This window comes from Astatotilapia calliptera, chromosome 23 (genome assembly GCF_964374335.1).
Source record: "Astatotilapia calliptera chromosome 23, fAstCal68.1, whole genome shotgun sequence".
Taxonomy (NCBI): domain Eukaryota; kingdom Metazoa; phylum Chordata; class Actinopteri; order Cichliformes; family Cichlidae; genus Astatotilapia; species Astatotilapia calliptera.
Genome location: NC_137443.1, coordinates 13,504,433 through 13,531,518, shown reverse-complemented (window position 1 = coordinate 13,531,518; position 27,086 = coordinate 13,504,433). Strand labels below are relative to the sequence as shown.

The 27,086-nt window shown below is 40.3% G+C and overlaps 2 protein-coding genes and 1 long non-coding RNA gene across 4 annotated transcripts in view; 2 read left to right on the top strand and 1 right to left on the bottom strand.

The window, feature by feature from the left end:
* atp1b1a (ATPase Na+/K+ transporting subunit beta 1a) overlaps nt 1–3,942 on the top strand; it is an 8,585-nt gene extending 4,643 nt beyond the window's left edge. Inside the window, exons 3-6 of the mRNA XM_026157951.2 lie at nt 1,137–1,289; nt 1,393–1,562; nt 2,386–2,466; nt 2,580–3,942. Coding sequence (XP_026013736.1) covers nt 1,137–1,289; nt 1,393–1,562; nt 2,386–2,466; nt 2,580–2,834 — 659 coding nt within the window. The 3' untranslated portion in view covers nt 2,835–3,942. The remainder of the gene's footprint in view (nt 1–1,136; nt 1,290–1,392; nt 1,563–2,385; nt 2,467–2,579) is intronic.
* nme7 (NME/NM23 family member 7) lies at nt 3,880–27,086 on the bottom strand. 2 transcript variants are annotated; one of them, XM_026157943.2, is made up of 12 exons: nt 26,947–27,086; nt 24,800–24,901; nt 24,432–24,598; nt 22,782–22,892; nt 21,340–21,390; nt 21,012–21,219; nt 20,813–20,918; nt 14,482–14,546; nt 13,802–13,870; nt 12,960–13,061; nt 4,518–4,625; nt 3,880–4,010 (listed from the first exon to the last, which is right to left on the bottom strand). In XM_026157943.2, exons 1-12 carry the CDS (start codon nt 26,947–26,949, stop codon nt 3,978–3,980), a joined length of 1,125 nt encoding a protein of 374 aa, XP_026013728.2. In that variant the 5' UTR covers nt 26,950–27,086; the 3' UTR covers nt 3,880–3,977. The 2 variants fall into 2 exon arrangements, with proteins under 2 accessions (XP_026013728.2, XP_026013727.2); XM_026157942.2 differs by lacking the exon at nt 3,880–4,010 and having other exon boundaries at nt 4,342–4,625.
* On the top strand, nt 8,617–13,521 carry LOC145424274 (uncharacterized). Its single transcript, XR_013905295.1, has 2 exons — nt 8,617–8,698; nt 12,925–13,521. It is a non-coding gene; the product is annotated as an uncharacterized LOC145424274 (long non-coding RNA).

Genomic DNA, 27,086 nt, shown 5'->3' with positions numbered 1-27,086 from the left:
AGACGACTGTTTGGGAGGGGTGTGCCTCTGAGCAGCTCCTCTATCGGCAGTGTTTCTGACCTTAAATAGGTTCGGCCATTTTGTCCTTCACTCCCCTCAGCCGGTCGATGTTCCCCCCGCGGGCAACAGGGGAACTAAAATGTGTGCTATGATTATGCATCACAGCTGACACGACTGCATGTACTTGCGTGACTACAGTTTGTGGCTTGTTTCTTCAAAGGAAGAAAAAGTTTTGTTTTTCCACCACAGCTTTTAAAGGCTTGAAGGGGGGGAAAAACCTAATGTGTAATCTCGTGAGAGTGTCATCAGACAACGCTGCAGCAGTTTAAAAATTTCCTGTGCGCTCTGAGACTGATTTGAGTGCCAAGCCTCATCTCGCGGTTTGCACAGCACATGCTCTGCCCCTTAGCAGTATTTTTAGCAGCCATTCTAGATGACTGGCTGCATGTGGCTGCTGTTTTGTTCACGACTGTTGACAATCAGAGATTAGAGCGAGCAGAACAACAGCGTGAGCGTAGAGAGCTCTAAGCTGAAGCAAGTTTCCAGAAGTGGCATGATCAAGGAAGCGGCGAGAAAGGTTCTCTTTTCTTTTTTTCTCTCCCTTCGGAGCGTGATCCCGCCTCCCACTCAGAGGCTAAAAGTTTCCATTGTGAGAGAAACACACGTGAGAGTGGATGGGTGGGGGTTGGTGAACTTTCACAAGCCTCCTCTGACACTCAAACTGCTGCTTCTCCTCTCGCCGTCTCAACCGGCAGCTCGAGTCCCGCTCATATCTGCGGCAGCAAATAAAACAGGTCCTGCGGCGAGGCCGAGAAGGGTTTCGCGGCTGTCATGCTGCCTCTAGCTACTCTCACTGTCACACTCTCCCCTCGCCACGCCTCGCGCACCAACTCTGTGGAAAATTACTGCTGTGAGGAGCTCTCAGAGGAAATCCCCAAGACCCTCACATTGTCCTTAGATAATGGAGAATGCTCACAATGGCTCACGTGCCATGTCATGTTGCTTCTCTAAGATATTTACACTTTTTTTTTTTCACACAAATTTAGTTTTTTCTTTTTTTTTTTTAAATAAGATGTTTTTATTTTTTTGTCCCATGACTTTTGTTTTCCTACCAAACCAGTGTGGTGTTTTTGCAGGTCTGTCACACACCCCACGCTCAGACAAATCTGAAATTTCTTTTAAGAAGAGTGATCCGAGTTCATACAGAAAGTATGTCCAAAGCATGAACGAATTCCTTGAGCTGTACAATGAGACAAAGCAGACTGGGGACTCCTACGAGGAATGTGGAAGCAAGTATCATACAATGCAATCAGCTTTCACCATTTGTCACTCATGAGTGGATGTTTGAAGATCTAAACTTAAATTTTGTTTTCTTACTTGTGGCATTTTCAGCGCTTCCTAGCACGTACAAAGATCGAAGTATGGAAGAAAAGAAGAAAGTCTGCAAGTTTTCTAGGTCTTTGCTGAAAGACTGCTCAGGCACAGACCCTGATTATGGCTTCATGGAGGGGAACCCATGTGTTATCATAAAGCTCAACAGAATTGTCAACTTCCGACCAAAGGTATAGTTACCGCTTAAATTCAAAGGCTAATAAGTAGCGCAAAATGGCACCAGTCCTTTTTTTTTTTTTTTTTTTAAATTCTTTTAATGAGCTTAGGCTCACCTCAGACATTAATTTAACCTGCAGGCATGAAGTAAACTGTAGTCCTGGACTGTGCTGCTCTGTTTTTATATACCTGAATATCAGTATAATAACAGCACAGGTGGCGGTGATATGCTGTGTAGCTAAGTTAGAGCTAGCTGGCTAACATCCCCCATTTTGGCTGTAAACTTGTGAAGCTTTGCTTTGTGGCCTTAAGATGTAAGTAATCTGTACTCAATCATTTGGCTACCTTAGTGGACCGTTTCTGAGTGAACAATCGTAGCACTATAGCGCTAGTAGAATTGCCTTTTCAAGGAAAAAAGATGTTGTAAATTACAATAGAGAAACTTCTCATTCCCATCTACTCGTAGTCTCACTGCCTCTCAAATGACTAAAACAAGTGAGATGTGCTTGCAGTGAGCTCTTGCTCAGAGTAGAGTTGGCAATCATTTGTCTCAAAGGTCAAATGTGTGGTGTCAGGGGAGCTAAGGGGTCAGAGCAAACAGAAAACCCAAATCCACAAACAGAAAAGCAAATACCCCCCCCAAAAAATTACAGGGAGTGCATTTCCAACTTAGGAAACCTTACAGACATGTGAACCATCCATGAAGCTTTTTCCATTATGTTTGAAAATGGAAAACTTTTGAGAAGCTGGAGCTTGAAGTTGCATTGTGGTTAATGTAGGCACCAATAAGTGAAAGTTTAATTTAAACCAGTTATTGCTTGTTTGTTCTTTCTTTAGGCTCCTTCAAACAACTCATTACTAGAAGAACTGCCGGTGAAAGTTAGCTCTAACGAGATCCCCATTTACTGCAAGCTTAAGGTACGTTTGCGAGAGCGTGTGGCTGTGGCCTTCCAGTTCACAGATACAGGGAGAATGAATATTTGTCTTCAAAAGGACCGGCTGTAAGTCTCACTCAAGTATTGTGTTTGCAGAGAGCTGAGGATGAAGGCCAGATCGGAGAGATAAAGTACTATGGGATAGGCCAAGGCTTTCCTCTGCAGTACTACCCATATTACGGCAAACAGCTGCACCCCGACTACCTGCAGCCCTTGATGGCCGTTCAGTTCGTCAATGTGACGGAGGGAAAGGAGATCCGCATCGAGTGCAAAGCATTCGGAGACAACATAGATTACAGCGAGAAGGACCGCTACCAGGGACGCTTTGACATAAAGCTCACCGTGTCGTGACCTGAGCTACTGCGAGCACTCAATTTGAAAACGAATCCAACTTAGAGAAACCCGTTCAGATAAAAACCACCACTAGTCTTTGAACATTCATAATATACAGGACCTACACTTAATCTGTGTGCTTTACACTAGCTTTTCTGTGTGTTCGTCGAGGGTTAGAATGTAAAATACAAAAGTAGCAATAGCAAATATTTATTCTACTGTACATGAAAAGATTCCTTGAGCCATGGGAAACGTTCATCCATTTACTGTAAAACGGCAATTCCACTACTGACGTGTAGCGAGTTGTTTTCTGTCCCGAAATACTTCACCCTTACGTGGTTTCTATATATTTTTGGAGTGTCCAGTGCTGTAGTCTAGTCCCAGCTGTAACCTCTTTGTCTTATGTCCGCTTTAGTGGTCCAAGGTGTGTGCGCGCGTGTGTGCTCGTGTCTATGTGCAGGCGTTTACAGGAGTGTGTGTTCATGTGCTCTGACTAACTGAATTACTGGCATGGTACTCTGAATGTTTAAGGCCCACGTCTGAGTAAATAAGTGCTCTGTGTTTGCGCTTCGTCGTCCCGGTTATTGGAGGAGGGGCACATTTGTTTTGTTCACCTTAGCTGTTAGATATGGTTTGATTACATTTATGTTTGATACTTTAATGCAAATTTTTTTTTTTTCTTTTTTTTCCTTTCTGATTCTTAGTGTAGCGCTTTGTGGGTCCAGCCTAGAAGACAGTCACCTCCACAGAAACAGTGGCGACTCAGTTCTCTAAAATTGGTTTGCTGGAGACATCACGTGACGTGATGCTACTTGGTATTGAATGTTTTAGCCATTTTCATGGTGGACAAATTTTATATTTATGCAGTTGTACAAATTTTTTTTATTTTATTTTATTTTTTATTTTTTTTATTTCCAAAAGTGTAACGTATGAATCTAATACCAAAGTCGCTGGTCAAAAAGTTCAAGAACATCAGAGGCAATGCAGTATCCCGTGTAATACGTTTTAGTTGGTGTTAAAAAATACTTAATTCAGTGTTGAAGATCAAAACACTTGTCAGGAGTCTGCTCTTGTTACTTTATTTAATCTGCATAAGGCTGGAACAATAAACAGAAAAATGAGAAAACTGGAAGTGTTTGACTGTGTAGTTCAACGTGGTTTTCATCCATCCAAAATCTTGAAGAAATACTGCACCTGGAAAAGGAATTTAAGGGACATTTATAGTAACAGCTGATGAATTAACACTGTCTGACACCTCAAATGTCTCTGCACAAGCCCTTTCTTTGCTACTGTTCCAGTCAGGGGAAAATGGCAGCTCAGTCAGTCATAGGCTAATGTTCAACAAGGAGGCGTTTGTCCAGACTACAGATCAGGAGTTTTCCTGAACAATGACGCACGATGGGTCAGGCCCACTCCCTGCAAAACAATGGTTTTGTTTCAAATTCCTCTGCCATTCTTGCTTTTCTAAAACCAGTGTGATCTGAGGCTGCCCCGGCCCACAGGGCGCAATCATGAGACTGGACATGGCCTTAGAGTCCAGGAAGGTTTCGTTCTCGCTAAATGTGAGGTACTTATTTATGCAGGGGCTCAGGGTTTCTTCATAGTGTCTATCTGGAAAAGAATGAGAGGAGCTGTACAGCTAACACATTATGGGTGTCGTTTCAGTGTATGGAGTGCACAACATGCGCATGCGCCACCCACCTCCAAAACACTGTCTTCGGGGAGGTCTGTGCAGTGGACGGCGTTTTTCACTTTGTCTTTGCCGTACAGGGCGCGCAGCGTGGTTGGACGAAGGTGCCGTGCAATTTCCTGTCGGATGGAAACATCTGGATTATCACGTGTTCATTAGCGTTGCACTTCAACATTAAATTAAGTGAATTCGGCGCTGTGACGCCATCTCTATCCTGGTGTCAAAGTCTGTGGACAGTTGTGAAAGTCAACATCCTGTACCGGCAGAGTGATTACTCAGCGGCTGAACATGTGATCCTGTGGAGGAAGTGACAAAACAGACACTCAGCAAATTTTCCACTGACTTAGGGGTGGGGGCCTCGGTTCTCAAGCACATTTTCACCACAGCTTTTCAAAAATGACTTCACTTTTTGCTCATCTTTTGCAGAGACCAACTGGCAAAGCAAACTAACCTTCATTAAATAAATAAACCCTCCCTGAATATGTAACACTAAATCCTGAGTACTGTACAATGAATGGCTGTTTAAACCTTTTCCTATTATTATTATTATTTATTTTTTTTCTAAATTTCATTTCCATGATGGATAACTTGTTGACTTGTAGTTTTACAATCTTATCAGTTTTACAATTCTTATCTTATCTTATCACATTTGGAGCCTTAACCTCCCTGTCTGCTCAGTTAAGACTTGACTTTCTAGCTGCGGGCAACTGTTTAAGAAATGGTTTAGATTTTCAATAATATACAAAAAGGGCAAAAAAAAAGTAAACCAGACACTCGATTAGTAGAAGGTCCAGACAGCAGACAGCTAGCAGTGATTTAACTGTGACCGAGCGTTTGCTGTTACGAACTGGCTTGATTCATCAGTTTCTTCTACTGACTTAATTATATGAAGACTAAATATTCTTATACCTCATATCTATTACATGTTTAACTTACCATCTACATTTTAAAAATTGATATGAAACCATCCTTGAAGTTTAAATTTTGAATCTTTAATTTGAAGCTTTTTGTTTGCATTGGGGTTTTTTGTATTTATATAGAAAGCATTTTGTGACACTGTTTTACAAATTTGACTTTCAGACTAAAACCACTCCCCTTTCCTTTATTTATAGTTAAGTATAACATTTTTTTTCATTTTAATTTCTTACGGGCTACAAATCAAGTCTTTTTATTCAACACTTTTGTCTGACCGCTATAGAACAGTAGCCACCTTCTTCCATGCAGCACATTTATCTTCAGTCTATTTCTGACACTCCTAAGGTCAGAGCTGGCCTGTCTCATCCTCTTGAGTTTCCAGGAAATGAAACCCTCCCAACAATGTCTGCCATCAGGAGAGGGGTGTCTGATGAATAGTTCATTTACCAAAATGCCTGTTTAATCTAAAGCAAATCTTACGCAACGTGAAGTAATATTTGATATGCTGGGAAAAGCAAAAAATATGATGGTGTTAACACAGCAAGGGTTGTGTGGTCTTTGTGTTCGGCAGCAGGGAAACATTTCTGACTTGTTTATCCTTTGGTGGATTATGAGCCTGCAGACAAAAGACAGGAACCAGTTTGAAGGTCACAAATCACCCAAGGCTTCCTCTCAAAGAGATGCATTGTCTTTCGAAAAAACCAGTTGGAAACCCATCTGCTGTTCGAACAATCGCACTACACAACACGTAAAAGACTACAAAGGAAAATAAAGACTACAGGCTCAAGGACTCGTAGCTAAAGATCAGCTGGGAACTTTGTGTCAACTGAGTTTTGTTTTTTTTTAAAACTCCCTTTTAAGGTTAGACATTTGATTAGGACGTCAGTAATGGCGGCTTTCCACCAGGCTGCCATAAAAATGACACAGCTTAAAAACTAACCACCAACTAACACCCATTGCATCAAAAATGGAACTGTTGCTAACAAAAAGTTGTTTTATAGGTATTTTTAGGCTTGGCCAGCAAAAGACTACCAGAAGCATGATGAATTTCTTTCACCTCGGTCTTCTTGAAACAAAGTCAATTGATTAAGAATTGATTAAGCTCAGAAAACACCCATGGATGTCCAGCATTCAACTCCAATTTTACAATCTACCAGTTTCTGATCAAGCACATGTTAGCATGCTAACAAGTAAGCAGACTTCCCTCGTCCTGGAGTGAGGGTTGTGGATCCCTGGAATAAGGCCTGTGGTTATGGTGAATCATAAAATACAACAGTAAAAACACCTTCAACATTCAGCATCATCATGCTAAATAGAAGCGGTTAACGGTGCATTAAAGTCGCGCACTTGCGGTACAGCTTATTTACAGCCTAACATTAACTTCTAAGTTCTTGCAACTGCGTTTATGGTTCAAATGAATTATACAACTGGAAATTTTTGTGGAGATTCTCCTCATCTCTGGAAGACAGCAGGAACATCAACAGGTCTCCTAATATGGCTGTTTGCTGAGTGTGCGTGCTGCTGGTGGGAAACACAGTATAACATCCTGTGCAGATCTGCAGTTTATGTGTCCCGTGCCACATGAGACTAAAGCCAGCGATGGCAAAGGGGAAGTCAGGGGAAGATTTACTTAGCAATAAAAGAATTCTTTGCAAAACACTGCTCTCTGTAATTGCATTATCTACCCATGAGTGGCCTGCTGTCAGTGTTTAATTTGATTTTAATGAGTCCCATAGTGTACCAGACTGATGCTCACATAACAACTGCTAACTCTGGTGGCCAGCAAAGACTCGGGCACAGGGACCTAGTGGTCACATGAACACACAGATATGCCTGATCCTTAACACCCTGCTGACTGTCCCACCCTGCTGAGAAGAGCAAGACATTGAACTGATACTTGAGTACACCCACTGTACTGCACTCTTTGAGCCTAAAGTCACGAATACTACAAAAAGTGAAGTGCTTAGATTGAGAGTTTTCTATCACCATTATTGAAGTTTTAGAAAATATATATTTTTTAATTAGACAAAACATTAAACACAGCCTCTAAAAAATGTAAGAAAAAAGAAATTTCAATAAGGCAGAAATTACACAGACAGAAAAAAAATAAAAGGGAAATAAAACAGTTCAGTGAGAGAATGTCTACGTACAAACAAAAACAGTGTAAAAATCTGAAGTTACAATAAAAAGGCTCTACAAAAAAAATAAAACTGAATAAAACAGTGCAGGTTTGAAATTAAACCACAGAGATGAGGGAACAGATGACTGGCTGCTGTGTTATTTCTTTAAAAAAGGAAAAACTAAGCAGTGTATCCTGTCTTCGACCTCTATCCTTGCAGCTCTTTAGCTGGAAACGATTTCTTGTTTATCTTTTTCCTCTTTTATTTTCATTCCATGGAACAGATAAAAGAGAAGCAGATCCTGAAGCTGCTGCCAAAATGAAATATGGGCACGGACGTCTCAGTAGGCCAACTTTAAAAGGAACAACGAACGTGTCTGGTTACAGTTTCCATCGTTAGGGTTTTGGGTGCTCTAAACTGGACTAAATTTAGCACGGAGACCTCTACAGAGAAGCCGATACTTTTTTCCACTAAACCATTACGCCTCAAAAATCAATAGGAAAAGCATATTTTTCACCATTACAATGCAGGGCTGGTTTGATAGCCTTGTGTAACGGGAAGTTTGGGCCTGTCGGATCATCTCTTACAGTAATATCTTTAGTTGGAACACAGTGGCCATCCATGCTGCTTGTGTATAATCTAAGAAAGTAAAGCTGTATAGACGACCGTTGTGTCTGTCCACTCTGATAAGAGGACACATCACAAGACACGGTGCAATCTTATGACTGAGTGAGTGCAGCGCAGGGAAGCTGAAGGGTGGAGGTGTGAATATACCAGCGCTCTTTATGCCTAGTTAATGCACTTGGCTGTATATTCGAATCGTTTCTGCTCCCTCCTGTATGGAAACACTGGGATTAAATTGATCTAGCATCCACTCTGGCATGATGAAGTGGGTTCGAGGTCATTGAATCTGTGCTGTGTATAGATTAGTCAAACAGAATTAAATCAATAGTCTATTCTTACCACAAACAACTGACCCTTAACTATGAATAGACTTGTGGGGGTGACAGTGTTTGTGCAGTCTAATCTGTCAGCCTGATAGTGACGTCGGGAGTGTCTTTACGCACACATGCACGCACACGTACGCACACACTACGTTTGATAAGAAAACATTCCCTACTGTGCCCGCTGTTTGAAGAATAACGACGTCTACGGGGGTAAAAACCATGATTTTTGTCAATATTTAATCTTCATTATTTAACTAAACCGAACTGTAAATATTTGCCAGAAAATTCTAATTTTTTAAAAAACTGGAGTGTTGAAACTTTGGACAGATTCAAGAAAAAAGAAATCAAGCATCAATGCATTTTTGAGTTTTAATTTGTATGAGGTGACATAAAGGTCTTAGAAACTACAATATGGTTACTAAAACGTAAAAAAACTCTGACTTTCTGCTTCCAACATTATGAGTGAAATGCAAACCATTTCCAATCTACTGTTGTACTTTTGACTGAGCTGCTCATATATTTTTGTGCGCATTGATGATGTGGTCAAACTCTGTACCGACTGGACTGGCTGGATTTAGCTACATGTGCCTGTCCACAGAAAACGAGCAGAGCGGGCAGCGGTTCCTGGGATAGATTGTGGGGTTGTGCTTGCAGAGCTGGTTCTAATGTTAGCCTGTAATGTTGGGCACTCAACCATTTATCCAGTTTTAAACTATAAGGAGGCATGGACAGTGTTTTTGTATAATTAAGGAAGTAATAAAGTACTCGGTAATCAGATTAAGCATGACCTATGCACGTGAGCATCAGTTGCATAACAGAATGAGAGCGCGTCCCATATCTGATGATGGTTGTGTGTGAAGTGTAATAAGAGTTTCGGGTTATTGTCCTCATAAAGTACCCCACCCAGTGCCACTGAAATCATCTGCACGTGAAACTTAAATCTCACATCTCTAATATTATCCAGCCTTTTCCCGTTTTTGTCAGCCAGTAATTTGTAACCGTTAATACACGCTTTCATTTTCATCCCGTCTAGATCACTTTAACTCATTTGTCAGTGCATGTTTCAGTTCTTTGTTCAGTTGATGCATAACAAAAGCCAGTGGGTGATCAGCCCCGTTCCTGCTTTCTTTCACTGTCTTCCAGTGAAATTTGGAATTTATTTTAAAATTGAATTAAATCCATTCAAGGCCATCCGCTCATACAGCAGACCTGCTGACGCCTTAAACCTGTGCTCAAACCTACAGTAGAAAATTTTACATCTTTTAAATGGGTCTTCTTGACCAGAAGGCCATCTTGGCTTAAGCTGATCTGGAAACAAAAAGGGTGCACTTGATTTATATCACAACACAAAAATGGCAAAAGTCAAATCCTTTGACGTGTTTTCTTGTTCTTCTGAAGCTGCAGAAGCCAAAATTGTAACTGAAATTAAAATCCAGCTAATCATCCAGCCCTGACTTTCTTCTCAGAGACCTCTGCCCTTATGTGACTAATCTGATGGATCACAGAGGTGAACTCTTCTGAAGAGCAGGAGTGCTGATGTTTAGGTGATTTGTCAGATTATAACGAGGTGAGAGTGAGGCCATGTGGTGATTAAACTGTTTGACCTCCCAGTTAGTCAGAAAACTCTGAAGCAATCAAAGCGGTTAGAGTCCTGTATGGGGCAAGAGGGCTAAAAAGAAATGACAGCAGCTCAGTGAACAGTCTCCTCAGACTAATCGGAACCACAGCTGCAAAAGTTATGCATTATATTTATTAGCTTTATAGTTACTTTTCAACTAAGTTAGATCTTAGATTGCATTTACTCATTTCAGTTTGGAAATGTTTCGTTTTTAATGTGGATTTTTATTGTATTTTCGTTAGTTTGTACATTTTGTGTTTGTTTTGTTTTCATTCCTACTTTTAGTTTTTTGTTAACTACAATAACTATTAATCTTTGTTAGGGTCAATGAAATAATTTCCCCATTAATCTAAACACATTTCTTCTTCTGTTGGGTTATTCCATATAAATCAGACAAATCTGAAAAGGTTTGTAGTAGCCAACTGATTCTTCAATAAGTTGAATATTTTAACCGGATCAATGGAAAGTTTTCTTTCACCCTATGAACATTTTAATGAGTAATGGGCTGAAATTGTACAATCCTCATCATTTCATAAATACACCTGGTGACAGACTGAATTTTGGTAACAGAACTTAAACGTGTTTTTTCAGCCTGAAAATTTCATGTGGTCATCCTCCTGTACTTTTCAAGTTATGAGGGTTCAAAAATGTGGTCACAAATCAGTCCAAATGTGTGGTAGTGGGCACATCTGCTATATTGAGATAATCCATCCCACCTCACAGGTGTGCCACATCAGGATGCTGATCTGACATCATGAGTAGCGCACAGGTGTACCTCAGACTGCCCACAACAAAAGGCCACCCTGGAATGTGCAGTTTTTTGCGCTATTGGGGGTCTGGGGACCCAGAACCGGTCAGTATCTGGTGTGACCACCATTTGCCTCATGCAGTGCAACACATCGTCGCATGGAGTCTATCAGATTGTCAATTGTGGCCTGTGGAATGTTGGTCCACTCCACTTCAATGGCTGTGCGAGGTTGTTGGATATTCGTGGGAACTGGTACACGCTGTCGTATACGCCGGTCAAGCACATCCCGAACATGCTCAATGGGTGACATGTCCGGTGAGTATGCTGGCCATGCAAGAACTGGGACATTCTCAGCTGCCATCTGCCCTGAACAATGTGAACCATGATTCATCCGTGAAGCGCACACCTCTCCAACGTGCCAGACGCCATCGAATGTGAGCATTTGCCCACACAAGTCTGTTACGGCGACGAGCTGGAGTCAGGTCAAGACCCCGATGAGGACGACGGGCATGCAGTTGAGCGTCCCTGAGACGGTTTCTGACAGTTTGTGCAGAAATTGTTTGGTTGTGCAAACCAATTGTTCCAGCAGCTGTCTGGGTGGCTGGTCTCAGACGATCTTGGAGGTGAACCTGCTGGATGTGGAGGTCCTGGGCTGGTGTGGTTACACGAGGTCTGCGGTTGTGAGGCCGGTTGGATGTGCTGCCATTTTCTCTGAAACGCCTGTGGAGACGGCTTATGGTTGAGAAATGAACATTCAATGCACGGGCGACAGATCTGGTTGACATTCCTGCACATTCCAGGGTGGCCTTTTGTTGTGGGCAGTCTGAGGTACACCTGTGCACTACTCATGATGTCAGATCAGCATCCTGATGTGGCACACCTGTGAGGTGGGATGGATTATCTCAATATGGCAGATGTGCCCACTACCACACATTTGGACTGATTTGTGACCACTGTTTGGGAGGGATGGTTATATTGTGTATCTGGAATGAATTTTAGGTCTCTACGTCCATCCCATGGGGAATGGGAGCAGTAACAAAGGTGTTGCGTTTATATTTTTGTTGAGTGTATTTAGAATAATGTGTTATAAACTGAGCAGTGGAAAACACATCTTTATTTCGACATCAATGAGCAGCGGCGTAGAGTCATGTGCCCTGGAACGCATTAGCTAATTAACTTTAGCCTTAAATCTTCAGCAGAGCTGATTACAAGTGAAAAACAAGTTGAGTGTTTGATATTTTAAGAAGAATCACAGCTGAGTTGTCAGCAGCTGCTGCACCTGTAGCGGGTGCAGGTGTGGAGTCTGTCACTGTTATGGCAACCGAGCAGAGCGTCAGATCATCAGATTTCACATCACACACCAGCATAGTCACGCAGCTCGGGCTTCATTAACACACACACACACACACACACACACACACACACACACACACACACACACACACACACACACACACACACACACACACACACACACACACACACACAAATATTTTTTTATCTGTCTAGTCTGACAACAAACAAAAGCTTTAAAAAAACCTGAGCTATGTATTATTTTTCCTGTAAGCAGCATTGAACCAAATAGTGAGCTCAGTCTAAATTAGAAATATCAGCGTTCTCCTTCACTGCTGTCCGGCTGCCAGCTTTAATTACTTCTCAGCAGATGTTTCCCAAAGAAGGTGAATAAGAAGAAGGTGCAGAAGATTTAGCCAAGCAAACGGGTATGTAAGGCTGCACAAAGAAAGGGGGAGGAGCGCGAATATAATTGTCTAAACTGGATCTACTCAGGACAATAAAAAGTAAAGCCACAGCAGAGAAATGTTATCTCTTAAGACGAGATACTTACCGTTTAATGCTGAACAACTTAAGACCTTTCATAAAAGGAGGATTTATCGCTGGGCTGCTGGATTACTTAAAGCTAGGTGCATGTGTGTGTTACATGTTGTATAATCACTTCATTTTTTTGTGAAGAGGACATTTGGAAAACTCCCTTTTAAAGACAGGCTGATGGATGGATAATCGTTTGCAGAGAATATTGATGAACATTTTGACATTTCACTTGTTGAACAGGCTGCTCCTGCAGAATTTAAACAGGAAACACTCACCGGATCAGCAGGGCCACAGAACTCCCTGAAGGTCTTTGGTGCGTCTGTGCCATGAATCTCCAGGGCCATGCAGGGTCCAGAGCACAGCTCGGTCACCATGTTCTGCGGGAACCAAGCGGAATTAAAACCCACCTAGTGCTATTGTTTTGGAGTGACACTGTGTACTTATATTATTATATTATATTTATAAACATAAGACTTCCTGCTAAGTTTAGAAAATATGTTTCTATAATTTGATTCCAGATATTGGTCGCACTCATCCTCCTTGTGTTTGCTGCTGTGGGTGAATATTATCAGGTGTCCAAAAACACTCCCGTGAGTGCACGTTTGAGAATCGTTTCATTTTTGCTGCCACACATGCATCACAAGGCTGACACTAAAGACGTATCTCTGACTTAACAGCAGTATCTGACGCTATTGGCGCCATTATTACATAATGTCTCCTATCAGCTCCTATCAGTTCATTTTACACAAACTAATGATGTAAACAACTAAGATTACTAATCATCTGTATGCATTACTAATATACATTCAGTAAAAATAAATATTTACTCAAGTTCAACATTCAGTTTGTTTATTAATGATGATTATCATAAAATGTGTGTTTTTTGGGTTTTTTTGTTAACTTAGATCAGTTTACATACTCATTATAGCAACAATCAAAAACTGAGCTTCAAATATGGGCTGCTGGCTGGGAATCTGACACGCCTTGTTACTCTCTGAGGACCTTATGACTTCCTTATCGCACAGAATTTGTGTTGGTGTCATCAAAAGTAGCAAGGGGCAGGGCAGTGATTCTAGGGCTTCCTGTGAGGGCACAACAAGGCAGTGTTTATACTCACAGGATACTCTGTGACGATGCCGTTGTAGACTTCATAGAACTCTTCGGCGTTCACCCGGTCCATGTTGAACTGCGAGGAAAAATGATTAGACATGAAAAACAAGTAGGAAATTACAAATGGAGATAACACTCCAGGAAATGACAGATGAAAAATAAAAGGATACAGACAAGAAAAATTTAGCTTTAATCAAATGGACAGACTTCACTCAGTTAGGATGCTCTGTGCTTATCTTCTGTTACTTTCTGACTCTGTGTATGATGCCGTACCCAAGTACTCCTGGGAAAACACCTGTATAATTTTGCTCAGTGCAGACGCTTGGTAAGAATGTCTCCTCTCTGCTTGTGTTTAACATCGCATCTATTTGATTGCAAATTCAGATCAAGGATTTTAGCAGAAAATCTTGTTTCCTGGAATTCTTTTTCCACTTATCAGGGACCTGTTATTTTCATTTCCAGGTCCATATTTTTACGACTTAGGCTCTTCTAGAATAGCTCTGCATGATTCACAGTTCAGATTGTCTGAAACAAGCAGTTTTAGCTTCCTTTAAGAATGCTTTCTATCCCCATCTTTATTGACAAAGTATGTGTGCACAGGCCTTATTACTTTAAACTCTGGTATATTTCATATGAACATCTACCATTACCACTAATTTGCATGAGGACCAGTGGAAGAAGATTTACCATCTGAAGAGCTGAGATCTCAAATCCACCAGCGGATATGGAGTTCAGGATCTTCCCAGCCAGACCTGTGGATATATCAGAACAGTTCATATCTGCAATCTTCTATAATCTTTCTGTCAAGTTTACCCAGGCTGATAAGTGAAGTCTATAGTGGGGCAATAAAACCTGGAGTGAGATCCAAAACAAACAGCCTCTGCAGCAGCAGCATGATTACCTGATTAATATTCTGAAGTTAAGAGTTATTATTAGTAAACATGCAGTGAAGCCATCATAAAGCGAGTGTTTATTTTGCAGTGACCTCAGTTTTTCCTTTGCATTGAGATTGTGTTATGAGCATCCCGTTAGTGGAAAAATGATTTTCTTCCTGACAGCCTACTATTTAGAAAAAGGTGCACGTCTCATTGCAGCCATCTATTACTGTAAAATCTGGCAGAGCTGCAGTGACAGTGAAGGTCAGACTGATGCAGACACATAACTGAATGAGGGCGCCAGTCCCATAATCTCAGTCTGACTTCCTGATAAAATGTCGTCTGTGTGCTCGTCAGACCGGACTTTCCATTAACTCTAAACGCCACCGTGTGGATTCATGACTTGCACTTTTGGCATCGATGAGTCTCCTTCAGTCCAGTTGTGAGGGAAGGAAGCAGCTCCCGCGTCCTCTGTGCCCTCCCCAGGCAGCAGCCGGTTCAGGATCGGCACACGCTCTCAGCAGCTGGTGCTGTTGCTAGGAGATCATATTCTGGGTGCCTGGCAACAGTAGCTTCTCTGTTCCAGTCATGTCTGAGTCACCACTTCCTTCATCACTGATGTGATTGGCTGAGTCCTTCCTTCAAATGTAGCTGTCACGTCAATTAGCCTTTTAAGTGATCCCCGAGGGATCGGGGCTGTTTGGGCACTGATGATCTCAGTTTGGTCTCAGCTGCAGCAGCAGAACATGGACGGATTTACAATTTTCTAAATTCAGTTTAATAAAATTCTTAATTATTCTAAGCATTAATAAAAAATTAAAAAAAGGGGGGGAGGGGACATATAACTTTAAAAGTTGCATTTTTGAAATTTAACACAAATAATTTACAGGACAATATGCACTTACAGGCCAAATTCAATTATCCTTACGGATGATGCTATAGGATAAATGTCTTTGTGATTTTCTATTAAAATGTATTTTGGAGTTTTAAATTTTTTTGAATTTGATTTTTTTAATCTCAAGAAATAAAAGGAAGCTGAACTAACAACACTAAACTTCGGTGTTCAAAATTACTTACTATTATTCTTTATTTTATAACCAATTTCTGATCCTGAACTAGTTTCATATCTCATTGTTAATTGGAAATCTGAAAAATAAAAAAGTAAACTGTCAGATGATCAAAACGAATTAATGAAATTGCAAAGGAAAGGTACTGAAGACACTTAAAAACCAAAACTATATAAGCTGAAGTTGACTAAAGTTACATTTAACAGGAAGACACAAACAAAACATATAAACAAAAACATTTTAATAATTCTCTCTCTCTCATTTCTGTTCAGGCCTCTGGTAGAGCACTTGAGCGCATAATTATTGCTATTATCCACATATTTTCAAATTTACTGACTAACCGGAAAGAAGAAGAAAAAAGCAGCAAGAAGCATTATTATTTTTTGATTAAGATGCCAAATTTAGGGCTGTCAACGTTAATGCGTTAACCCGTCATCACGATTAAAATTTTTTAACACAATTAACCCATCTGGAGTGCAGAATGGACAAACTTTGGACAAACTGCCTGAAATGCGTTGACAGAGACATTTCAGGGATTAGATGGGCTAGTTGCATTAAAAATTTTAATCATGTTAATTGTGATGACGTGTTAATGTTGACAGCCCTAGCCAAATTACAGTTATTTATGCCAATCCTGAACAGAAAACTAACTTTTCAGGGTTCACTGTCATACTTGATTAATATCTGACTTCTCAAACACTTCCAGTGTCCCAGCTAATATTTGGGTATAAGTAATGAGGTAACCAGAGAAGTTTCGAACACATTCCTAAAATTTGTATGTTTTCCTTTTTTATGACAGATGATCTAATAAAGTTGGAAAGCACTGTACAGATCGTATATCAATATATCAATAAATATACTGATACACATATTTAGATACAGTGTACGTGTCCAGCAGTTTCCCCCCCATTCTTTTAAATGCATTTCACTGCTTTATGACTATCTTACTCAGCTCTACATAACTGTTCAATATCTGTTGCTACAAAAAATGATTTGACTTCAACAAATGCAGACCTGATTTTGAGGCGACTGCCCCTTTAAATATCAGAAAACAAATGAGCGAAAAAAAAAGTTATTGTGCCTACAGCACAGCTTTCCCAGCATTATGTCAGCAAATACCTGCTAAGCCACCAAACCACAATGAGCACAGAGAAATTTGTGGCTGGACTTTGAGAGATTGTGCAAGATCCTCCTTAAATAAAGATAAACAGTCTGTACTGTAACAACGTAAAACAAAAAGTTCTTGAAAGCTAAACAGAGTGAAAACAGCCTAAATAACAGAGCAGAGGTACCAGGGTTAACCCTAACCCTTCTTTTTTTTTTACCCAAACAATAAATAAATAAGAGTATAACACAGGGGAGAGCTTTTTAAAATAATTAAAGTGGACTTAATTACAACAGCATCAATGTGTACAGTCAGCACTAAATGAGCAGCTCCATCATAAGCCACAAGTCTTCATTCACACATACTTCACATCTGAGGTCATTTACTGCAGCAGAAGATTGTGAGATTAACAGTTGCTCAACGAAACCCTAAAGAAACCAAAGAAAGCCTGAGTGCAAGTTATGCAAGTTTTTTTTTTCCCATTTCACGCGTTCTCTCTCACGCATGTTTCACAACATTTGAACAAGTCACAGCAGGGAGACCACAGGTGTAACGTTAACAATGGCACCATTCCCTTTAGGTGTGGCAGGAAGTCATACAAGAGAGCAGCATGCAATTCAGCAGGGTGTTGGCGCACACACACACACAAACACACACACACACGTGTGTGCGTTTTAAAAATGTCCCCCAAGGAGAATGGTCTGCACTGTGGAATAAAACATCTCTTAACCAGAAACACTACGTTCCTCTCACCAACCCTCTAGGCCACAACATCAGAGTTTTACTGACCTGTGGAAAAAAACAGGAATCCAATTTTCTTAACTTGAGAAAAATGTACTTGTTGCACCCAGGTTCAGTCTGTCTCAGTCTTCTTGTTCCTCAACTCATCCTTGCTGTTTTAAACCATCTTGCTGGGTTTAACATCTTATCTGCACTTGAAATCAATTTTACAGTCTCCATGCATCTCTTTCTGTTTTTCCATTAATGTAAAAAGTACCGACAGCAGGAAAGATGTGTTTGCAAGACTTTACAGGTGGAAGCCTAACTGTGAAGTTTAGAAATGCCGTCACTGGAAAGGCCATGAGCTGGTCAAACAGCCCCATGCCACAGGTGGTTAACCTGTGCCTTAACAGAACGCAGTTTCAGTCTGGTCCACAACAGTAAGTGTAAGTAAGATAAGGTATACTTACTTTACTACTACTTGGGGAAAATATAACTAAGACTTTGTTCTGGGACTTCTAGAGAAAGCAGCAACACAGAACAGATCATCAATGACAGCTGGGGCGGAGGTGGGTTGCAAAGCAGTTTGCAGTTGCAGTACTTACTGAGTACAAATTAAAGCACCTTAAATAACACGCCACACGCAACGTTAGCCAGTTAGATTTATAGAAAGGTATCAGCTGATGTGGACTGGCACTGAGATCAGCTGATCTGCTCAGATTGTGGGAGAGCTGTGCGGTGCCTGAACTAACACTATCCTTGGTTAATGGTATTATTTTTGCTGTTCCAGAAAAATTTTTAAAAATATAACCTGTAATGGAAATGGATTTTTAACCCAGCTCAAACATTTTACGTTTTGTTTAATCAGATTTGGGTGGAATTTTTCTTTTAGGAAGGTGCTCAGTTTAGCCTGAAATAACTGTCAACACGGCTGTCTAGTGGCAGGATTTGTTTCTAGAAAGACTTTGTTATAACTAAGGCTGAAAGGAATGCCATTATTGGTTACTTGCATTTACAGCAATAACAGGGAGCCTGGTCCAATCTGATACTAAACAAATGACCACTGAGGACAAACACTTGAGGCTAAATGAGGAATAAATTGAATTAATTCATGAGGGACCCCAGTGAGCTTGTTTACTCTAATGCACAGCGCTCCAGGACAACGAGCCCAGGTCTCTCCTCAATCAACAACTCTGTGTATGCATACTTCAGCTCTTATCCAGAGAATTTCAGATTTCACAGGTCAGAGCTCCAGAGGCATGCACTGTGAAAAGGGATCAGGGCAGGGATTTGGAAAAATCCAAATCCAAATGTGGTAACCACGCAGTGCCTCCTTGTGACACAAGCACAATAACAGTCATGCATGGAATGAGTGTCAACCAACAGTACTCTTGTGCAAGTATTTATGGTAAAACTGATTATTTAGATCAGTGGTTTCCAAACTGTGTTCATCGAGGTTGAAAACTCAGGACTGCTGTGGGACTTTGTGACAACTATATATTATTTCAACTTCTCAAAAAATAACAACTTCATTGTTAGTATTTATAAAAATCCTTCAAAAGAGAATCAACAGTCTGTCTGCGCAGCTGTAAGGCAGAGGGAATTATGACACATGAAAGGTCCTGACTATTAGTGAGAAGGTTAATGTCACAGGAGTCAGTTCCTTGTGTTGAGGGAACCAAAAGGGAACACCAGTGCAGGTGACCCTACAATTAAATACAATAAGAAAGAAAACCACTGCAAAAGCTACATGTGTCAACATCACGTCAAACTAGCTAAAAAGGCACTCCCTCAGAGAGAAACCTTTTAAAAGATTTCCCAGAACCAAAAGCTTCAGACCTCTTTGTCTTTTTTGTAAGAGCGATTGGAGGTAAGGTATGAGGAGGAGCCAGAGCACAAACTAAACAAACCCTCAAAAAAACCCAAAAAAAACCCAAAACAAAGCTGTAAGTTGGGTAGGAGGCGCATGAAAGGGGCACACACGCTTTCCTAAATACTTCACACTTTATATAAACAGAACATGGTGACAATAAATGACAGAGAAAATGTCAAGTCTGTCTTCACTGACTTTCTCATCCAATGGATGGACTCCAACTCCACCATGTTTAACTGGAGTTTGCGACAGAAGTTTTTGTTCTGTTCTGCAGCCTGAGTGAACCCGGGAAACTGGCACCTGAACCAGATACAGGGATTAAGCTAGCAACGTTCCACTTAGTGGATGACTTGTTCTACCTCAACCTACTGGTAGGGAAACAGGAAGAGCTGAACAAGGATTGCCCAACAGTAAATTCTCAAATGATAAAATAAAATAAAATAAATAAATACATAAATAAATGTCACACATTATACCTGAGCCCTATGTGAGGGAAACCCTGAATAAAAGATTAAAGCAAAATGTGTTATTTTATTAATAACAGATGTTAGCCAGGTTTTTCTTTATAATAGTCTGACTATTATTGATTGACTATAGTCTGACTATTAGATTAATTTAAGTAAATTAACTAAGTTAACTCTAAGATCTGGAGGCAATCAGGCTGCCTGAATATTAGTACTTACGCTGATATTTCAGGTTTCAGTGGTGTTAAATGTTCTAAACATTGGTTGTTTTTCTATTTTAGGCTTCAGCTCATGTACACTGGTCTAATTATTTTTGGTATTTTTGCTGTGTAACTAGTCAATGCTGATTGTTCTGCTGTTTGTCTTAGCCAGGACATGCTTGCAAAAGACATTTTTAATCTCAAGAGTCATTTTATCCTGAAAATAAAAAAATAAAAAAAAGATCTATGCTCTACATACAGTAACAAAACAGAAAAAGAGTCAACTTATGGGTTAGTTTGCAATTTGTATTGTTACCTTCTTTCAGTCTTGCAGGCCTGTATTTTCTTTTATAAAATAAACACATTGTAAGTCATATGCTGAAAGGCAGCATGAACACGGGTTCAGCCACCCCCGGACTGTTTCCAGTGTGCCATCTCAACTTGGGCTTTCTCTATTGCCCCGTCAAATAAAGGCTGAAAAAATGCCCCCAGCAAAAAAAAAGACTTAAACTTTTTTTAAGTTTAAGTCTATTCTGAAGAAGTCTGCCACATCTAACCAAATTCATGGATTTTAACATGTTTCAGCACTTTTTGTGAGCTGATGAATTTGTGGCTAACTGCTTGTATCCAATTCAGTCTGCTGAAATTTTGCTGTGGTGTGTGATTTGGTTCACCTTCAGGTGCAGCTACTGTTAGTAATTGTGTTCTCCTTACCTTCGGATATGGCGTGGGGTTTGATGATGCAGCATGTGGAGTCCGTAAAGGCGGCTGTGTTAGAGGGACCGTGCCCAATCGTGGAAGGAAAGAAAAATTCAGTTTCCTAACAAGAATAAAAACACTTTGATCACGTCTGGGCTACCAGGGCACATGTGAGGATGAATAAAGTCTGGAGGTCACAGAGTAACATCCTCACTCTCGCTGCTGCAGCAGGTGAGTCGGAGCCATGCCCGACATTTTTGATGCCATCTGTTCCAAATTGGGCACGGACGCTCTGTGGCGCCTCCCTCCGCGCCACAGCAGGGTCTGAAGTTCCCAAGAGCCCCCTCCAGATAGACATGGCCTCATCACCCATCAGCTCCATGGCAACCACCGGGCCCGAGGACATAAACTGCACTAGGTTACTGCGAAATGGAGCAACGTGTTTGTTTACATTTACTGTTAGGATTACTTTGAATAATATTTTTTTGCTATCAGATATCTTTTCTACTGAAATTTGAGGCATCATTCACCGGGGCACTCACTTAAAGAACGGCTTGCCTTGATGTTCAGTGTAAAAGTCAGCTGCCTGGCTCCTGCAACGCAAGAAACCCATAAAACAATGAGTAAATGAGCAGAAAAACGACGCTGTTTACTGACAGAGACATTCATAGAGGTCATCAGTCTTCTTATCTCCCAGCTTTTTATCTGCGGTAATAAACTCATTCTACAATCATACTATTTAAATAAAGTGACATTTCAACATCAACATTAATTTCATGTCCTTGGATTTTGGGAAGTAAATGATGGGCACTCTCCCCTGCCCCCCAACCATGATTCCACCAAGGCTAGACATAGAAATTCCACAATTTCAAATGTGTAGGTGATAAGAGTTATGATTAATAAACTGGTACCAATTACAGAAAAATATTCTGAGCGTTTACTACTCAGAAGAGGTTTTTTTTACAGTACATTTTGCTTAAAATATGCAAATAATTGACCCAGTTATAAGTTCTGCTACTTCTGGGAAGCAAAATGAAATGTAAAACTTCTGAATTTTATTACAGGCAATGCCAAAGGCGGCAGTAAATTCAAACCTTGAGCCTACAGTGGATTAAGTGGAGGATGTTCATGTTAAACATGGTCAAAGTTTCTAATAATGAGGTTAGGGTGTGCACAGTAATCCCTTTGAGCCAAAAGGGCTCACAGGGCTGCAGACTGCTGTAAATGCTCACACAGTTTTTCCACTCTTGGATCTGTGTTTTTGTGTTTTTGAGACATGTCATAAAAAGGGGATATCCTTGGATTTGATGATCTGACTCCACAAATTTAAAGCAGAAGGATGTTTAGATGCAGAAACAGCAGGTTACAGACAAATGCATAGACAAAATGCTGTACATAAACCCCAGGTATTTAACTTATACAAATACAAAATAATCAATAAAAAAAAAGGTTAATTTTATGCAGAAGAGTGAACAGATGAGTCAAAGACCACTCATTTTATGTGAGCATTCTCAGAGACTTGAACATAAAGAGAAAGTTGATACCACCGTTGTGATATGACTGTTATCCCGGACTGGGCTTTTAGGTCTTGTTGAGCCATCACAGAAATCCCAGATATGTTCAATGTCTTTGTTGTATAACCCCTCAACTCAAAGTTCACTCAACTTAACAAGCATTATACTTCAAACTGTACTTTCAAATTAAACACAGAAAGATCAGATCAGGGTGAGACTGGGCTAATGTTGTGAGGTCATCCACCTGATAAAATTGCTAGTGTTTAATAAAAATCAGACCTTGTTTGCCTCTTGGCTCGCCATATGTTCCTAATGTGTGTGAGAACGGAGAGCCATCCGTCTGTTTATACAAGGACACTGGCACCAAACTGCCCGTGTTTCCCTCTCCCACAGCTTGTTTGATACTTTCCCACAGTGAGATTATTAGTATTATTATTTTTGGATGTTTGGCAGAGAGGCTGTGACTTTACCACGTGAGCTTTGTCATCTTGGCTTTGGTCACTATCAGGTTGGAGGAGTAGATCAGCTCAAGGATATCTCCGATCTTGGTGACTACGTCTGGCTTTATCAAAGCAAGCGTTCTGGAGACACAGGGAGAGGAGAGGGAAAATAAGAGATGCGATTGGACAGCAGATATCACAGCCAACAGAAGGCTGCACATTAGCACACTCAGGACACAAACAAAATAATGTAGGTACAGTGAATACAAAAAGTCTACACAGTTATAGTACCAGGTTTGTGTGATATTCAAGATAAATAATTTGAATTTTTCCACCTTTGATGTGACCTTTAGCCTGTCAAATAAAAAATAAATAAATCTTTTAAGGGGGAAAAAAGTGAAAACTTACAATAAACTGGTAGAATAAACATCCACACCCTCAAACTAACAGATATTTAAAAATCCTCACTAAATTACAGCATTCAGCCTTTTAAGTTCGTGTCATTGCAGCACATTTAGACCTCCACTATTGGCCCACTTTTCCTCACAAAGGAGCTCCAAATCTGTCAAATTGTGAGGGCGCCTTCTCTGCACAGCCCTCTTCAGATCCTCCCACAAACCTCTAGCTGGATTCAGATCTGGGCTCTGGGTCATTCCAAACGTTTAATCCGACCTTCAGAGGGGTTGTTGTGCTGATAGCTGAAACTCTTCAGCTTTCTAGCGGACATCTGAGGGTTGTGTGCTAACTGACTTGACTAGCTAACTGACTGGTATTTAAAATTGGTCACCTAGACCGAGGCTCCAGTTCCACCTATAGAACCCCTAAAGCATTATGCCGCCCCCACCGTACTTCACCATGGGGATGGTATTGTGTGGTCATGGGCAGCGTAGTTTGTGGAATTATGGCCATAAAGTTCAACCTTGTTCTCATCAGACCAAAACACAGCTTCAGACATATGAAAAACACAGTTAATGTTGTCACCTGTGGTGCACAGGAAGTTTCTGTCAGAAATTCTTGCAGCTTGTTTAATGTTCCTGCAGGTCTCTTGGTGTCCTCCCCGACCAGTTTTCTTCTTCCTCCTCTTCAGCATTGATCATCTTTCAACTATCCAGTTGCTGGTGATGTCACTATTGAGCCATATTTTCTCCACTTATCGATGTCCATCTTCACAGTGTCCCGTATCTTTGTAGTGCTCCTGTTACTTCTCTACTGATCTTTATTGATTTACAGTCACTTCAGAGCATTCACCCTCCCCTACTGTATACTATACTTCATTGTAGATTTCGTTTTAAATAGATAATCTTTATCCGCCCAATATCAACAAAGTCATTCATAACCCAGCACTGGAAACTCTCACTTATAAAAGCATTCAAGCCTTTAATTCAGTACTTTGTTATACAGCTCCATAGATAAGTCTTTACAGTGTTTGCACACCTGGATTTAGTCTTTCCATATACATTTTATTCTGTGTCTACACAGCTTGTCAACATTTATAAAAATCACAGATTTCAACACTCAAGAGCAAACAGCTTTGTTGTAATCTCTTCGTGGGTGTTTTTAATGTCTGTCAGCAGGTTACAGTTAAAGGATTTATTTGTAAGGCCATAACTTTCCAAATAGATCAATCGTGTCTACATGGGTAGACACCCCCCCAAATGTAAGTTAGATGAATGATCATACCTTTCTTTTTTACTGCCGAGTTTGTTTGCTGTGTACTGATCCCCATAATCGATCAGATGTAGCTGTCGTGAGAACACGTTCACTCGATTCCCAATAAATAAGTCCTCCTGATGCATGTCATTGTATTTGGTCCTTCTCAGAAATATCCGCTGGTTCTTTACATCAAACTGTAAAACAGGTATATTTTTCAGAAATGCTAAAGACAAAATCTGAAATTTTCATCAATATGGAGTTAATTAAAACAAATAAGCTATTTACATTTTCCACTACAAGGTATTCATATTCTGGATTAAAAAAAGAACATTCATAAACACACCTTCAGGCAGAAAAAAGAGAGACAAAAAGTAAGCACTGGAGCAAAAGCGTACCATTTCTACTGAGCCATCTCTGGGGTAGTAAAACAGTTGGTAACGCCGCAGGAGGGCGGAGGTGGGGTCATACCACTCAGTAAGAAAGGCAAACCGGTCCTCCTGAAAATAAATAAATAAATAAGTATAACTTAAATATTAAGCTTCTTTCTGCAAAGGAGAATTTCTGGCAACCCCCAAAAAGCCAAAAGAAAATATTTTTTCACCCACATGATTTAATTTCCTCCATTTCTCATTATAAAATGATCAAGAATAACACAAAATTGACCATTTATTTCAAAAACTGAAACTAACTAACTTATGAGGACAAATCATGTGTGTTTTTTCAACCCCAAAGGCCCAGTTTGAGCCAGGAAAACCCTGAATCTGTGCCAACAAATAAAACATACTGAGCTTTTAAAAGGTCGCCTGAAACCACAGGCCAATGTTCAGGTGAATGCGCAAGCCTCACAGATGTAAACTAGGAGGCATGAATCCACACAGTTCAGGTTTATTTTTACATTTTGGTCCATTTCCACAAATGTATTTATTAACAGAAAACGAATGCAGTACATAAGGTGGTCAATATTTACAAAATCTGGCTTTTTCCAAACCAAAGGCGTCTGTTATTAATAAGCACAGAAATGTTATGACTCAATATGATCAAGTATGCTCACCTGACTAGTAGCAGACTTTATTCAGTTCACCTTGTCAACCAAAAACAATTCAGTAAACACGGATAACGATTGGTTAGCACTGTTGCCACTAAGCAACACAAGCCTGGATTTGGTTTGCAGGTCACTTCCTGCAGATCAGACCTTTCGCCAAACGAAAACATTTCGAGCATCACAAAACCAAAAATACCACAAAGAAGATCATTTTTTGGTTGTTCTACAGCGAATAAAATATGGGCTCATGAGATTTGCAAATATTGCATTCTGCATTCTGTCTTCCATCTTCAGGACAAGTTTGCATTTCCACACTCCTTATCTTCCTCATGACATTTCCTATTAAGATTAAGCAGTTAGGAAGACACAGGAAGTGATTTCACAGACTATTTCGCTGCAGTGATTGTCCTAATCACCGCCAGGCCAGTGTTATCATGTTTAAAGGATGATTTGCTGAAGGTGTCTCCTGGTCTTCTGCTCATCATTAATCCAATTGGTTTTGCAAAGAAAATGTTCCCTATCTCTTGCCCCACTGCTTCATGAAGCCTGGGGATGATCCGGGTCTTATCCCGAACAAGCAAAACATCAGTGCTACTATTACTTTCTTAGTTTGTATATTCAAAGCAGTGCTCCTTCAATGTGGGATGGCACCACTGGAAAGGCACAGAGGCAGTAAAAAGTAGGATAAATGAATACAATTTCTTCAAGGACAAATAAATCAGTAACAGTGTTTTGGTGCTGTTAGTCTGATTAATTAAGAAAAATTCAAAGTGGGTTATTTTTTCATAATAAATGACTGCCCTCCTCCTCCTTTCTTCGATTAGCTCTTAAAATATCAGTAATATCATTACTTTGTAATGTTATATGTTTTCAATTATTTTTAAGATGCTCAGAATTTTCTTCCTCTCATATTCTGTATCATTGCATTTTGTTTTCTTTAAAGTATCTGCACCCACCTCCTACAGGTGCTACACAAATATAATTTGATTGATTGATTAACCAGTCTGCAGTTTAGCATTAATCAGTCGTCTAACGCACCGTGTGAGAGATAAGGATGTCTCTCACAACTAAAAGCTCAGACCACCTCCTCCACTCAGCCTAGTCAATCGAATAAACAGAAAACATGGGCACCAGCTGAATGGATAGAAACTCTTTGAGCAGAAACATGTTTGATGCCAGGTATACCAACATTAAAAGCACCTGCTCAGCTACACCTTTAGCTAATTTAATCATAGCTGATGTTCACCGTTAGACATTAACCACACAGCTACCTGTAGTATCTGTAGTTAAACTGTGTATAAGCCATAAATGATATTTTTAAAGGAGCTAACGGCTAACCCGTTAGCCTGAAGCACTGATGTTTAGAACTGCTCGGCTAGCTTGTGTTTATTATGCTAACAGTAGCAAACAGCAACCTGTTTCAGGCTCTAACGGAAGTTTTTACCTTCACCGAAGCCCTCACGCCCCCCGGTTTGATGACATGAGGGAATCTTTACTCACCATCTTTTAAAACATCCCTGTAAACTCTGTGTGACAGCACACTGTTGTTAGCTAGCAAACATTAGCCGTACTTCGTTTCTATAGTAACTGCAGAGGTGCATTCACGTGTTCATGGGAAGTCTGACCTTTCAGCACAGTTT

Bases quoted from the DNA above. Each gene is read 5' to 3' on its own strand.
- nme7 (XM_026157942.2), bottom strand. The intron at 24,599-24,799 runs GTACGCTTTTGC...CCTGTTTTACAG, and splicing joins GAGATGGCTCAGTAGAAATG to TTTGATGTAAAGAACCAGCG. The intron at 21,220-21,339 runs GTGAGTGCCCCG...TCCATTTCGCAG, and splicing joins CAAGGCAAGCCGTTCTTTAA to TAACCTAGTGCAGTTTATGT.